Source organism: Lissotriton helveticus, chromosome 4_1 (genome assembly GCF_964261635.1).
Source record: "Lissotriton helveticus chromosome 4_1, aLisHel1.1, whole genome shotgun sequence".
NCBI lineage: Eukaryota > Metazoa > Chordata > Amphibia > Caudata > Salamandridae > Lissotriton > Lissotriton helveticus.
In genome coordinates, this window is record NC_136063.1 from 2,045,297,048 (window position 1) to 2,045,313,949 (window position 16,902).

Genomic DNA, 16,902 nt, shown 5'->3' on the forward strand with positions numbered 1-16,902 from the left:
TGAATTTGCCTCCTTCTTCGCTTCTAAAACAGAATCCATAATATCAGATCTACTCAAGGACCTCTTATCCCTCTCAGACATGAAAAAGAATTCATCACTGCCCCCGGCTGATGCCCAAGCTACTGACCTCTCAAAAACAACGCAACTTGGTCCCACTTCAACACGTACAGTGAGGATACCATAATAAAGACGCTAACCGCTCTGAAACCCTCCAACCATTTCACAGACTCTCTCCCGGCTAATTACTCAAAAGACTTCATTCATCTGTTACTACCTCTCTGGACCAAGATCATAAATACTTCCCTCCTTCAAGGATCCATTCCAGACATCCTGAAAACAGGTCAGGTATTGCCTATCCTAAAGAAAACAACAGCTGACCCTTCGGACCTAAATAACTATTGTCCGATTTCTAACATACCTATGCTAGCCAAACTCCTTGAAAAATGCGTTAACAGCAGCTGAACAGTCGCATTAATGAATTCAACCTGCTTAACCAATTTCAATCAGGCTTCCGAGCAGGTCACAGTACCGAATCAGCCATGACGCATGTAATAGAGGACGCTCTAAAAATCGTGGACCAAAACGAAGCCGGTTTACTAATCCTACTCGACCTGTTATCAGTATTTGACACCGTCAAACACGGCAACCTGCTAGAACTCCTGAAACACAGAATGGGAATGTCTGGAACTGTATTTAACTGGTTCGCCTCCTTCCTCCAAAATAGATCCCAAAGATTCAAGGTCAACTAATTCCTGTCCAACCCCATGCCAGTCACGTTAGGAGTTCCGCAAGGCTCCTCCCTCTCACCCACCCGTTTCAACCTTTTTATGGAACCTCTTACCGACCGTCTTAGCCTCGCCAAGATTCACTTCCATATGTATGCAGACGACACCCAAATCTACATCAAGATCCACTCACTTGATGACATCAAATCGCTCAACACCACACTACAAAAAACCCAAACATGGCCGGCCGAAAACCATTTGAAACTAAACTCCCTCAAAACGGAATTCCTCTTAATCGCTCCCCCTAACAAAACACCCACTATCCTGGATTGGCTGAAGCACTTAACAGCTCTCAAAGGACAACCTCTCATCGTCGACTCGGCGAAATCGCTAGGTGTAACTCTGGACAGTAACCTAAAGATGCAGAAGCATATCCGCGCCTCCACAAAAGGAGCTAACTTCCACTTGAAGACCCTGCGAAAACTTAAACCCTTTCTAACAGCCTTCGATTTCAAACAAGCAGTTGAAGCCCTAGTAATCCCTGGAGTGGAATATGAGGTGGTAACCTTAAGCGGCCTCCCAAGCTCATCGACAGCCCCGCTACGAGCCACTATCAACTCAGCTGCGAGACTTATCACGGGTTTAAAGAGAAACTCTTGCATATCCCCAGACCTGAGAGCCCTCAACTGGCTACCGTTTGAAGCTGGAATTCATCTGAAAATCGCTTGTATGACGCACAAGGCCTTACACCACAACTCCCCGCACTACCTAGCTCAGAAACTGGTGCTCTCTGCGGGCATCAGGGCATCCAGGAGGACCAAGACTCTTCTTCTAAAACCACAACGATTTGCCAAGAAAAAAACCTATAACCAACCGATCCTTCTCTGGTATGGCCCCTAGGATCTGGAACGCTTTGCCCATTGAAACAAGAACGAACCCTTCCACTGCCTCCTTCAAACAAGCATTTGCAATGCAATAGGTCTCACATTAGGAAATTTTGAGCTATTGGTATTGTAAATGGCAATTTTTTTTATTTCGGTGTTGGTTTTGAAAATAGCTAAATTAATAGCTTTGTCATTTACAATGCCAATAGTTATAACTTTCGCAAATGTGACACCTATAGCATTTGTAATGCAATATGTGTGTTGTATTTACGTGACTTAGATGTATTGCTATTACAAATAACAATGGCTTTTAATTTATTTTAATAATTAATACTTAAATAAAAGTGATTGTAACTTATAATAGCTTAAACTTTTGTTAATAACTTTTGTGAAGATTGTGTTAAGTGTATTTTATTGTGACGAAAATCCAAGAACAGAAGTGAAATATTAACATCTTTTTATGACATTTGTAATAAAGTTTGAGACATTGAGAGAACATATTTGAACCAGTTGTTGTTGAATGGTTGCACAGATTGGTGCTGTGGTGCCCCTGAGTGGTGGTGCTGAGTGAGTGCGATAGATAGATTGAGTGAGGGCGATAGAGTGAGTGAGGACGATAGAGTGAGTGAGGACGATAGATAGATAGAGTGAGTGAGGGCGATAGATAGATAGAGTGAGTGAGGGCGATAGATAGAGTGAGTGAGGGCGATAGATAGAGTGAGTGAGGGCGATAGATAGAGTGAGTGAGGGCGATAGATAGAGTGAGTGAGGGCGATAGATAGAGTGAGTGAGGGCGATAGAGTGAGTGAGGACTATAGATAGAGTGAGTGAGGGCGATAGATAGATAGAGTGAGTGAGGGCGATAGAGAGTGAGTGAGGGCGATAGATAGAGTGAGGGCGATAGATAGAGTGAGGGCGATAGATAGAGTGAGGGCGATAGATAGAGTGAGGGCGATAGAGTGAGTGAGGGCGATAGATAGATAGATAGAAAGTGCCTATAAATAAACCCATTAAAAACATTAACACCTAATAAACAAAAATGCCTGAATATTGAAAAGGAATAGACCAAGATATTAGATTTGTGCAAATACAATAAACAGAATCAAGACAGTGAAGGGGCAGGAGAGAGTGAGACGGAAATAGAGGAAGAGTGGAGAGGCCAAGACAGTGAAGGGGCAGGAGAGAGCGAGACAGAAATAGAGGAAGAGTGGAGAGGCCAAGACAGTGAAGGGGCAGGAGAGAGTGAGACGGAAACGGAGGAAGAGTGGAGAGGCCAAGACCGGGAAGGGGCAGGAGAGAGTGAGACAGAAATAGAGGAAGAGTGGAGCGGCCAAGACAGTGAAGGGGCAGGAGAGAGTGAGACAGAAAATAGAGGAAGAGTGTAGAGGCCAAGACAGTGAAGGGGCAGGAGAGAGTGAGACGGCAACAGAGGTAGAGTGAAGAGGCCAAGACAGTGAAGGGGCAGGAGAGAGTGAGGCGAAAACTGAGGAAGAGTGGAGAGGCCAAGACAGTGAAGGGGCAGGAGAGAGTGAAACAGAAATAGAGGAAGAGTGCAGAGACCAAGACAGTGAATGGGGCAGGAGAGAGTGAGACGGAAACAGAGGAAGAGTGGAGAGGCCAAAACAGGGAAGGGGCAGGAGAGAGTGAGACAGAAATAGAGGAAGAGTAGAGAGGCCAAGACAGTGAAGGGGCAGGAGAGAGTGAGACAGAAAATAGAGGAAGAGTGTAGAGGCCAAGACAGTGAAGGGGCAGGAGAGAGTGAGACGGCAACAGAGGAAGAGTGAAGAGGCCAAGACAGTGAAGGGGCAGGAGAGAGTGAGACAGAAATAGAGGAAGAGTGGAGAGGCCAAGACAGTGAAGGGGCAGGAGAGAGTGAGACGGAAACAGAGGACAAGTGGAGAGGCCAACACAGGGTAGGGGCAGGAGAGAGTGAGACAGAAATAGAGGAAGAGTGGAGAGGCCAAGACAGTGAAGGGGCAGGAGAGAGTGAGACAGAAATAGAGGAAGAGTGGAGAGGCCAAGACAGTGAAGGGGCAGGAGAGAGTGGTACAAAAATAGAGGAAGAGTGGAGAGGCCAAGACAGGGAAGGGGCAGGAGAGAGTTAGGCAGAAATAGAGGAAGAGTGGAGAGGCCAAGCCAGTGAAGAGGCAGGAGAGAGTGAGGCAGAAACTGAGGAAGAGTGGAGAGGCCAAGACAGTGAAGGGGCAGGAGAGAGTGAGACAGAAACAGAGGGAGAGTGGAGAGGCCAAGATAGGGAAGGGGCAGGAGAGAGTGAGACGGAAATAGAGGAAGAGTGGAGAGGCCAAGACAGTGAAGGGGCAGGAGAGAGTGAGACAGAAATAGAGGAAGAGTTGAGAGGCCAAGACAGTGAAGGGGCAGGAGAGAGTGAGACAGAAATAGAGGAAGCGTGGAGAGGCCAAGACAGTGATAGAAACATAGTACGTGGCTATCCTGAAAACGTGTCAAGGCACCAATCTTCCTGGACTTACGATGGACACCCCTGATGTACTGTTTTGTGTGCATGCATATGTTGTTTTAATGGTATGCTGGCATGCACTTATGATAGTGGATCGTGCATTATTTGGGGTTTGGGTGCATGCACTGTATGCTATGAATGCATGCAGTGTGTGCGAGAGTGCGTGGGCTGTCTGTGCACCCTGTGCGTTATGAGAGCCCGGCACAGTTTGACAGCATGAAGAGTGGGCCGCTTGTGCTGTGCTGAATGGGCGAATGCACCGATTTTATGAGCAAGCACACTCTCTGATGTGCACGCATGCTGCAGAACACCCCTATGGAATGAATGACTCGAACATTCCAGTTACATATGGTGCCAGTGAATTGCTACCGTAGTTTCTGTCGTGAAATATGACTCGCAACCATAGAATGAGGAGACACAACTTAGGAGATGCGTCACTTCCTGCTATCGGGGAACAGTAGGGAAATTCAAGATGACTGGCTTAAGGAACGCTGGTTGTCCTCCGTTTTAGCTCAAATATAGTCTGCTTAGCTTTGATTGAGGCGGAGGAAACAGACAAAGACGGAAAGAGGATGTGAGAAAGGAGGGTCCGGCTGGGAGCCACCCAGACAAATTTATCAAAAGTGCGGAGCATTTCACACTTTGTACTGGAGTCTTCAGGGGAACTTTACCAAAGTACACGTACTCCTGCAGAATATTATAAAACAAGCATTTACAATGCAACGGTTTCGCCTTTTTAAAAGTTAGAGCTATTGGCATTGTAAATGACAAATTTTTTATTTATGTGTTGGTTTTGAAAACCGATAAATAAATGGCATTGTCATTTACAATGCCAATAGCTTAACTCACGTAAATGCAATACCTATTGCATTGCAAATGCTTGTTTTAATAGCCTTCTGCTATGCTGATGCGGTGTAGGCTGCCCACTGCTACTGTTTAACACGTTTTCCCACTGCTATGAGAATATCTTCATGCTTAACTAAATGTTACCACCTGAGTGTTACCAGGTGTTGCCCTGATTGCCATAAATGTAGCTCAAAAACATGTATTATGAGTTAATCCAATTTCAGGGGTATGGAATTTTATAAAAGATCTGCTTGTCTTAGCAACTGGATGCTTTCTAAATCTAATTGACTTGTAAACGTTTTCCAAGGTGGGAAAAAGGGGTTGTAGGGAAAGTGAGCTTGAAAATGCTTAGCAGGTTTTCAATGAGCAAACATACACACGTATATTTGATTGTGCTAAAATGCAGTTCACAAACATTTATACGAGTACGGTTTCCAGGCCTACTTCTGTAAATACTTGTGAATTCATGAAAGACGCAAAATGGCACTAAAGCAAAGTTCTATACCATGGATGCACTTTTGTAACTTTCTTTAATAATTGAGCCCCTAATTTTGTGTGGTGCGAGCCAAAAACTTTTTTCTTTTAGTTAAAATTATATATATTTGCCGCTTTGCAAAACATGGACCACATTGACCAGAATGCAATGGGAAAGCTACTGAGTCGTGTAGCACTTAGAACCTGTCATTTGTGTTTAAGTAATGGAATCTTGGAACCAAGGTTGCAACAGAATGTCATGTTTAGAATGCCTCCGACAGTTCGTGTTAAGGCTGGCAAGGGAAGGAAGGTCACGTAGTGGCAGGCTGAATAAAGAAACGTGTTAGACATTGTGTTAGCGGTTGATATTTTATTTACCACAATTTTCTGCCACGGGTTGCCAGCATCGTCTCAGCCTGCCAAGTGACGAAGATCGTAAGGGTGTTTTCCTCACAGAACTCTGCATGTGCTGCGAGAGGATTACTTGGTTTCACACAAGGATTTGATTTGAACCCTTATTAAGGTACTACGTTTGGAGCGCTTGAGGAAGACTTCGCTGCATATGACGACTTTCTTTAATTGTGGAAAGTAAATTCCTTGCGTGTAGGTGAACCAAGCATATGTGTGATTGGCATGAGTCAGGCGTTGGAAGTTATTGACACATGCATACCTACTCAGTGGTCCCCAGCACACTCTCTGGAGTGTTTCAGCCGTGACCTTTAGTGCGGGTCTCTGTAGCGAGACTGTTCTGCGCATGTCTCCAGCCATGTGCAGCGGCCAAATGCATCGCACGTCAGCGTGGTGACGTACACATCTTCTTTCTTAAAGGAACCTTGCTTTGTTCTGTGCATTCTTTATGACGATTGTTTACAGCAACACACGACTTTCCTTCTACACCCCCTGCCGCCAGCTACGCTCCTCCAACCAAGCCCTTGCTGCCGTACCCCGCATCAACAAAATCACCATGGGAGGAAGATCCTTCTCCTACCTGGCAGCTAAAACCTGGACCTCACTCAGAACCACCTAGCATTCAGAAAGCAACTTAAAACTTGGATATTCGACAAGTAATTCCCCACCCTTCCTCAAGCGCCTTGAGACCCTCTGGGTATGTAGCGCGATATATAAATTATTTGACTTGACTTGACAGGGCACGTTGACGCGCACACCAGTTGCTTAATGGGAAAAAGAAAATGACGGCGCTCTACGGCTGTACTTCCCTCCGGCAGATGATACAAAAGATACCAACAGCAGTTTCGCGAAAAAAATGCAATATTACATAGAATAAACAGTGAGCTATATTTACATGAAAAGCGTAATGTAAAATTAAAATCAGCAAAACGAAAGTACTATCTAATTGGAGAATAAAGTTATGCAAAAAGCAAACAAACGGCTTCCCTCTAAAAGTATAGGAAAGGAATACATGGACAACGGGAAACGGAGACGACAGCCAGGCACGACGGGACACGGGATAAGCCTTGAAAGAAATTTAAAAATAAGCACACATTAGCAGTAAAGTCAGCATTAAACACACATTAACAGTTACTAAAAATAAATAATAAAAAGGTCTTACCTCTCATACTCGTAATGAACACAAAAACAAAATGCCGTGATGAAAAAAGGGGCGGTTGACGAAAAAAGGGGGCGGGACTTAAAAAACCGCACGGGAACACCCCCAATTCGCGTCCTGACGGGGGAAAGAGTGACGGACAACAATGTCTGCCAATGGCTAGCCTCCATTTATGGAGCTAGCCAATGGTAGACTAAGGCGGGACATTGCCACATAGTGTAGATCAACAGATTTCGCCTGCGCGAACGCTGCTGCGCAGCGGACGCCAGGCGAAACCTAAAAAAGCTTACGATGCTCAAGTGAGTCATAACAGAAAAAGCAATTACATGCGTCTCCTGCTTTACATTCATAGCGCATCCAATCCTGTGCCACTCAGGCAGAGAAATTACATTTTCAGGAGGCCGCTGGTATTGTTCCTAATAGCGCAGAGTCGTGAACGGGGCGGCACTTGAGTCCAAATATAGAGTTAATGAACTTGGTCAGACAAAGCGTTGTGTTGGGATAATTGTTATAGATGGTGCCCAATAGGCAAAAAGAGCATGTGTTTATTTTTAAAAAATAACATTTTGAGTACACCTTTAATTTAATATCTCCCGATGATCAGAATAAAACTTGACATTCTTTGCACCTTTTTTTTCCCTCTACTGAAGAATGCTGCCGCAGGTGACATGGCCCTGCTCTCGCTCCCATTTCTCAAGCCTTCAATAAAGGCATCCAGACCCTGTTTGCTTGGCGCACGCCTGGTCGTATTTACACTGCGCGAGGCAGTAATGGAATTCGGTATGAGATACGAGTGAAATATTTATGAATGTCAGATGACGACTTGTCTAAAAAGGCCCGGCTTTGCAGTAGTGTCTAAAAGCTTTGCAGCGTAATCTATGCTCTGTGATGGCTCATTTGTAGGCTCGCCAGGCTGAGTGCATTGTATGTGCAAGCACCTTAACAGAGGCTGTTACACACGGCTGTACCCTTTCATGTTGTCCTGATTAACAAGCAGGATACTTAAAAGCGGCAGCGAAATGAAATGAAAAGCGGCCGGCCGGGAAATGCTTTCAGCATTGCGGGGGCGGGGATGGGGGCGCATTCCTTTGAAGTGTGAAGCAGGGGGCGGGTCTGATGCAATTATGCGAGGCAGGCTGCAATCCGCCTGCTGGTTTAGCTTTCGTGTTTCACCTCTATATGTCTCGACATCTGCAATGCCAGAGGCATTGGCAGAGGTCGAGACCTAAAAAGAAGTGAAAGCGATCCTCATGGCTAAATTCACGTGACCTCTCTGACTTTTTACTGTATTTTATTACTAGTTCTGTTTTTGTGCGCCACAGTGTCCTTTTGTTTTTGCGCTAGCTTATATGTACGTTTACGAGCTTTGTAGAGCGGTTTCACCTATATGTTTGTGTGCTATGTCTTATTTTCTACATATGACTTGTAAAGCGCTCTGATACTCGCAAGGGTCTTGTTCACGCTATATAAAACCTTCAAAATAAATAAGTGCGCATTGTATACGTTGTTGTTACTGCACCATTTAAAATGGCTGCTCTAATAATACTATCCTTTAAGCTGTTCACCATTAGCTTGTATACGATGACTTGCATTGTCGTTCACTTGTGCAAAGCACTGAAAATGCCCAGACTTCACAAGCCTGCCAAGTTGCACCATTAACTTGCACTATTCTTTTGTAAGTGTGAAGATCACTGAAAGTGAATACGAATTCCATCCTATACTTCTAGCTTGAAGCATGCAAATTGCTGTAAGAATTATCTGCACCAAAGGTTTAAAGTGTGCAAATCACTGAATTCAAAATGCTACTATTTTGCATTCAAAGTTAATACTACCACAGCATACTCTGTGCCAATCGCTGTTGACACACTTTTTATTTGGAAGAAAGCTATATCAAGTTTAGCCAGTAGATGGCGGCGTCTCTTTACATCAGAAATTAAAACAGTTTATCACGGTCCAGAAACGTGACGACTCAAAGGAAAGCTTTGTGCATTGCCAGGGAGTCGGTTTACTTACACTTGCAGGGAGCCCTTCGATGTCGCCAGGCAATGCAGAACTTTAGAGATGTCACCAGCAGCACGTCATCCAAGTCGGCTGTTTCAAGCAGCCAACTGAAATAAGCAACGGCATGCAAGTGATCTTAAATTTCACCCCAGACTATCCCGATTAAGACAAACTTAAAGCGCACGGGCAGGGTACCTGGGAGTAAAACAGTACTGTAAAGGGATGCGCACCGAAGTTGGATCTGTGAAGTTAAGACTAGAGCTGAAGCTTGATACCGCAATTAATAATCATTACACAGCGGCGTGCCGTGGATCCATAACTGGGGAGTTGTCCGCTCGTCGGCAATTTGTGGTTGGCATCACCCATCACATTGAGCCATCAGAATGCAGTTAAAGAAAGCTTTTTTCCACGGCTCTCCTGAGCAGCTTGTCTGTCTCGTTCCTACTCCGCTCCAGCTGCTCCTTTCTTAAAACACAACATCGCCAGTGTTCTGCATACACATTCTTTTACAGAACACTAGCTCAGCTCACATTACTGCACGAGCCAACCTTGTAAATGTTTAGAATAGGCGGCGAGGTATACAGATGAGTAGTCCAGCTAAATTATGTTGTGGCCCCACAGCTGTGGCTCCCCCCAGTCAACAGATCTGGGTTTAATCCATCACCGTTCTTTAGCCCACTCTGCCACCCCAGTTCAGACATGGCCATATGCAAATCAGTCTGACCCTGTGCCTTATGGGAACAGTCCAGCCGGAACTGCCAAGCCATGCCTTCCCTGGACCGGAAACAAGCTTCCTAGGACTCGGTTCTGGAATTCCAGCCGTCTTCAGCCCGGCTTGCTTGAATCCAGTGGCAAAGTGAGCAAGGGACTCACGTCTGTGCCACCCCGTTTTGTACGGAAATTTAAAAGACAGCAGAGCAGAGTCGGATTGGTAAGGTGGGCACTCGGGCAATGGCCGAGGGGCTGGTATCTGAGTTACAGCTGTGGGCTGCTTTTTTGGGCAGCCTGGGGAGGGGGAGCGATTGTGGCTGTGTCTGGTGTATTCAGATGCCGCCAGCAGCCCAGTGGGTGCCTGAGTGGCCTTTCTGGAGGAAGATTGGCGTCCATAACCTCCCTTTTATCGAAGGGCAGGGGGATCACTCCCTTTCTCTTGCTGGGCCGGCCCATTAAAGTATGCTGGTTGAGCGGCGGCAGGGGGCCTGAGCAGAAGTGGCCTGACTTGTTTTCAGGTGTGTTTCACTAGTGTGAACTAATCCTCGCATTTTTTTGTTTTATCTAAGTGCAGTTAACAAAGCATGCCGCTGTCAGAGACCTTACTCTTCTTTTTATAAAACTTCGCCGAAGCAGTGTTTAGCGGAAAGGCAATATTCAAATGTGGGCCACTTTTTTCAGCGTGCCCCGGTCGATTATCAATCCCAATCCAACACTGCAGCAGAGGTTATACCGTGTGTACAGGCGCATAGAAGGAACCACCAGTGTTCAGGACACAGGGTGTGTGCACATACATAAAAGTGCCAGACGGTTTGTGCGCAGAACTGGCGGAGGGTGGGGTAGTGTGTGCATAAAACTGCCGGGCATTCCTGAGGTGCAAAGAACATGCCAGAAACTGTTTTGCGGGAGTAAAAACATCTTGTGTCTGCATGAGCAAGTGGCAGAGAACTGCCAGATGCCAACTGAGGAGCTGTAGATCTGCCTGAGAGGGGCTAAGGATCTTAGAACTGCTGTACAGAGGTAGGTGGTCCCAAATAAAAGCCCGATCCTGGGTTACGCGTGTACTGAGGTGGTAGATGTTTGGTTAGGCTGACAAAGACTGGTAGGTATGGGAAGGGAGGGACACAGAGTTAACGCCCACATAACTGCATGCAAGTAGGATTTGTGTAGTGTAAAATCCGCAGAAAGGTTGTGAATCTCTACAGGGCTTAAAGTAAAGATAGAAACTCCGTGAATCTCGGAGGGCAGTGCTAGATTCTGAGAGAAGAAGTGCACTGTATACTGTGTTGCAGGGTGTTCTGGGATGCACAGAAATGGCATAGACTTGTGGGAAGGATGAGCGATGCACAGAACTAGAGCCACAGATACGGGTGGGATTGAACCTGGTCACTAATGTCTGTTACCTTGGTTTACCTGTTATAGGCAGTTATTCGTAGTATGTAGCAGAGAAGGGCCTAGCTAAGCAACAATTATGTTGCCTAAATAGGCAAATTATACAGCTTGTGGGTTAAGATAAATGATGAGGAACATAGTGTGAGATGATTTACTTGTTTTATATTTAAGTATTTATTGTTACAAAAATATTCAGACTGCAGTTTCTCAAACATAACAGTAAACATTCAGCAGATGGATATGTACCGATAAGGATATTGTCTTATTTGAAGGCACAGGAGTTTCATTTTATTCACTTTGTTTCATTAACGGTCCTTTGTACCTGCCAGAGTAAAATAACTGTGTAAAAGCTAAATAGTATTGTACTCTTCATAAAACATACTTCTTTACACCCACTTTTTGAAAGATATAGGTGTCATTTATTCAATGTATCCCAGCTGTTCTGGAAGTAGTCTCTAGATCTGGGTTTAGTGTGTTCATCTTCAGGACCTCTTGAAGCATCTCTTCAAACGCAAACTGGCTTGCAAAGCAGTAGAGTGAGTTCATTTCATATTTATTATGCCCATCTCTCACAAGGAGAAGACTAAGGATTCAGGACATCAGACCACAAGAAGTAATGCAGCATGTTATGGATTTTTCTGAAGCTTGACTACCCTCTCAAAGTAATTGGTGCTTTGAGAACAGCATCTGTCTTTCCTTCCACCCACTTTGTCCTGCTACAGATGGGAGGGAGCTTTTCCCCAATCAACGGGTATTAACACTATCTCAACAAAACTGCCACCCCTTTAAATGCCTGAATACAGAAATTTATTGTATGACTATAATACGTCTGTGGAAAAATGCACGTTTTCTTTATGCTAGTGGCCCATGTTATGGGTCAGTTTGAATGTTGGAGGAAGATGGGACCCAGTGGACTACACTTACCGTTGTCAGAGTAGGATGGTCCATTTCCCTTCATCTGCCTGCTACTGTAATCCTTCTGTTTAGCCCCCCCCTCTCCTGTGCATCTATTAAGCACGTTTTCCAAAAAAAACTATGAAACTTGTATGTTAATTGTTAGCTAGGACGGTTCCTTTTGAAACAGAAAGGAAGGCACATTGTTAAGAGAGAACCAAAAGATATCTAAGCAGTAATGGTGCCACAAAGTCGCCACATATACCAGATTTGCAGAAATTATAGTTGAAGAGAGATCAGTGAGTGGTCATCTTGCAAATAATCCCTTGGCTTCCAAATCAAAGATCCCTTTGATAATGGACCTGGATACCACCTATATGCATACAGTACAGAGAGAAGTAAGAATCTGCAGGGTCTTTTGTTCAAACTATCTGATTTGTCGGGTAGTGCAATAGGGGGTAAAAGCCATTATACTAAAAGTAACAGCCAACAATCTGCAAATAATCGCTGAGATTGCCAGAGATTTGTTAAAAATAAATATATTTTGTTTTCTAAAATTATGTTTAGGTGTTGCTGTGTGTACTGTTAATCATAACCAATCCATTGTATTTTGAAAGGAGTAGTTTGTTCTGTTTGAAAGGAAGGAAAATGTCTGTCAGGCTTCAGGTCCATTGCTTTCTTTACATAGGTTCTATTCCATCCAGAAATTTGAAATTAGTTCAATTTTTTAATGCTATTAAAAAAGACACGTACATGGTTAGAAAGCTGTAGGTAGGAAAACAAAATTATTACATTTGATTTATCAGACTATTGGTTTAGAGGGCTTATTGTCACTGTTTTTGATCATATTCTTTTACTTTTTTTATAGGAAAAGAGAGTGGCATTGCTCCCGTACCAGTGGCTCTTGATGGAACGAGATAGGCGAGTTTCTGGAGTTAACCTTTACTATAAATCAAAGGTATGTTTTTTAAATATTGCGTCTTTCAGTAGTAAACTGTCAAAATAATAAGTTGCCAAATTTTTTCCTATGTCTTCCTTCTCACGCATCTTTGCCTTTTCTTCCCTCCCCCCAATCCCTATTCCATGTTGTGCCGCAGGGCTTTGCGGCAGATTTAGAGCATGATATTTAAGCAACTAACACAAAATAATATTGTAAGAAACCTGTCCAGTTTCTCGTAACTAGTGTTTATCCTTTTACATTTTGGTTTGTGAGTTACATCATTTCTCTTCCAATATTTGCGCTTGATCTATTCAAACAAGCTACAGTATTTTCAATGCTGATGAACACATTCGAGTGACTGGCTTTTGGAATTTCCCTATTTTGTTTCCATGCTGTCAACTTTCAATATTCCTTGCTCAAAAAAATTTAAATATATACTTTATGCATGTCCTCCCCTCCCCCCTTCCCACTCCCCCTCCCCCCCGAGACACAGAGGCCCTCACATTTTCTTGCTGCGATTTTCACCCATTCCCATCTTATGCGAATGCTGCCATATCATGGGCATTTCCTGGTAAACTGCTAATACTACATAGCTGATGTCCAAAGAGTCACCCATGCTCCTCCCTTCCTCTTCTGTTTTGACTTCCCTCTTGAGCCTTACCAAGGAGTTTTATCTACCAATGTGGAGACATACTGCAACTGTTGCACAGTGCTGTGCTAGCTGAATTGCATAGCGCCGGGACACTCTTTGAGTAGCTGTGCGCTTTATAAACCCCCCCCCCCCTAACATAACATAACATAACAACTGAATGCCATTTTGTTACGAATGGTAAGTAAACTGAGTTTTTGTCTTCCACTTACCTATTTTGTTGCCTATATGCCTTTACTCAGCAGCCACTTAAGCCGCAGTGTAGTACTAGCAGATCTACTGCAATGAGGTGTTCAAAAAACTCATGCAGTGAAAAGTAGCAGAGTGATGACACCACCATTGCATTGAGGCACTAACACAGTTGCTTCATTGAAAAAATAAGAGGGGCCCTCCTGCGTTGAACAGCACTGGAGCTCTAACAAAACGATTGCAGTGGATCTCTATGTCAATACATCTTACTCCTCCTGCCATTCGGATTGAGCAGGTCGGACTGGGACAGGAAATAGGCCCAGGCACCAAAATAAAAGTAGCTCCCATTAGGAAAGTAGATGGCTTTGAAAGGGGCCCATGTTTGCAATTTGGGGCAGTTTTGACCTTGTAATGACAGGTTGTATGGAAGACTGCATTGATTTGAGCTTGCTGCAGGCAATGCTTGTTTTATTATCTGGCAAGTCATCAGTAAACTCTAGCCCATGAGGCCATAAAACGGACACTCTGCCAAATAACAGCCCTCACTGACCTGTCAGACCAGCCCTTTGGGCACTGCTTGATTGCCCTAGTCCAGTCTGCCCCTGGGACTGATCACTTAGCGCCTTGCCAAAACATCTCCCCTGTTGCTGTCCATCTAGTCAGTCGTGCACATAAAGCCAAACACTCTCAGCAAACTCCATTACGTCATGCACCAGTCCCAGCTGAGCTATAGTTTGTGAGGTAGATTTCTAGCATTTGGGAACATCTTAGCTAGCCAGCACCACTGTAGGGGTTGCTTTACAGATGGGGTGCACTCTTCCGCACTGCACTGTGGCCCATCCTTAATTGCGTGTGCTAGGCTCGGACTAGGACTCTCTACCCTATTACATTGTGAGCACACACCTGCACTGTAAACAGAGGATTAATGAAAGACGTGGTTGAAAGGGTGATTGAAGCCGAAGGTCTGCTTTTCAATGCCAGTGGCCAGATCCTTTGCCAGATGCTTTATCCAACCTGCACCTCATGCAATCTACTGGTGATTGCAGCCCACAATCCTCAACCAAAGGTTTCCTCTGAGAAATCTGTAAAGAAATACACATGGGGACTCTGTTTCCTATTCCTGGCGTATAAGCACCAGAGCAACTGTCTGCCACAATTTTTTACCTTTGGAAGGGTTCATTTCCAGATATCCCCTTACTCTGCGTCCTCTTTCCTGGAAGTTTCCACTCTGCTTCAAAAAGCAGTTTTGAGGTCATACTCCAATTATTTCACGCCCTTCTCCCCACTTTTATATGTGTACACACTGCCTTAATATCTCACATGTACTGTATTACTACACATCTTTGTTACCTTGTGCACCTGTAGTGATAGAGAAGCAGCATACTCTTAATTTAGTGATCAATCGCAATGCAAGACCTTTGGTTCTGTCCTCGGTAAATATCTAAAGTTGGCCGCCTGTGGATATCCACAACTCAACCAGTTTCTCTCTGGGCTTTATTCAGTTTTAGGACCAAGACCTTTCAGCGGTCTTTAAATTATAGTACAATCAGTAGATATGAGTTTACCTAAAGACAGTGCATATCTTTTTTATGCAGTTCTATGTTTTGACGACGTACCTGTTAGTTTCCATTTTTCCAAAGTTTGTCATGATGTCCATCTGTATTTCTTGATGATAAATTTAAAGGACACGCTGTTAACTTTTTTACTTTCTGATTAGGCAAGCATGTCATAAACAATGTTCCATGTATAGCCAGTGTTCAGTTAGATTCTTTCTAAAGAAGAGAGTTCTATGAATTGGAACAACCCAACTTAAAAACAGAGAAGCAGGGACACTGCGCACAGTATAATATACTGCATGTTGTTGTTTGATAGTATTCACTTTGAACCAACCGCTGCCTGACCAGATACATCTGATTTGCCTGTTGCACTGTATGTGAAAGCATTTGGCCAGGAACAGAAGGCTCCAATGTAATGATTGTGAACATTCCTTAATTACTGGCGAATATGTTACAGCCGTTGCCAAGAGCTATATCGGTTGTTAAAGGCCCATAGTCTGAGTTGTAGGCCCAAGCCTCAAGTGAGGGCCAATATAAAGAGCGAGAGCCTTTAACCACTAGTATTGCCTGAATCAGAAAGGTTAAAATGCTGTTGTAATATTGTTCCCACTAAGAGTAAGACAGAAACAAATACAATGTTTGCTAGAATCGTATTTCCTTATTAAACAAAAGACGAGGCGTTTGGCTAAACAGGAACAGTTTAATTAAACTGTTCGACTGGAAGGACAGTTACACGTGTTGCACGGCGTCTGCTGCTTCATCGGGGTTGTATTAGAAAAAACACCAATATGACCAAATATAAAGCCATATTATGCTAGTATTTAATACACATATTACACAGCAGTCTTCTGTGACTGTAAACATATATACAGATATCGATCCATTGACCATGATAAATTACATTCATTAAGTGACTCACATTCCCAATTCACAAGTATATCAATATTAATTGGTTCCAATTGCCACATCATCCTTATACCTCACAGCTCCTCCCTTAATGAGGGGATATCGCTTCCAAGCTTAACACTCCTTTTGTACTTAATAAGTATGGCACCTGTAATGAGCACCTCAACCCTCTGTTCACCATTGAGCCCATTCACACTCACTGCCATAAAATGTACATCTATTCTTATTCATACATGATAAACTCTGAACATTCGTCCGTTTCAGAATAATATGAATATGAATGACACTTGTTTCAAAATTGTATCCTCCCCCTGTTTTCTTTGACCTCTCAGGTCTGTTAGGATTTCTATAAAATTGAAACCCCATCATTAAGCTGCATCATTCACCCCTCCATCTCTCCATTATTATTGAAGGGCATTATTATAACCGTATGTAACTTTTTATGTCTGTATCTTAGTCATTAAGGAACAGCTTCACCAATCGGTTTTCCCATCCACTTTAAAAAAAATATTTTTTCTTATTTTGTTGTTGTTTACACATATAGGAAAAAGAAATACCGAGCAAAACCATATTACCGATTTTTCTAAATATGCACAAAAAAAACAGTTGACAAATCACTATTACATTTCATATTGACAGGTTGCGCCTGATTCCTTAATATATACACAAAAGAAATATTCTGACCTTACATT

General features: G+C 43.7%; 1 protein-coding gene across 1 annotated transcript in view; it reads left to right on the plus strand.

The window, feature by feature from the left end:
• Window positions 1–16,902, plus strand: part of NDUFA1 (NADH:ubiquinone oxidoreductase subunit A1) — a 133,922-nt gene that overhangs the window by 71,264 nt on the left and 45,756 nt on the right. Inside the window, exon 2 of the mRNA XM_078685969.1 lies at window positions 12,839–12,928. Within this exon, the coding sequence (XP_078542095.1) occupies window positions 12,839–12,928 (90 nt within the window). The remainder of the gene's footprint in view (window positions 1–12,838; window positions 12,929–16,902) is intronic.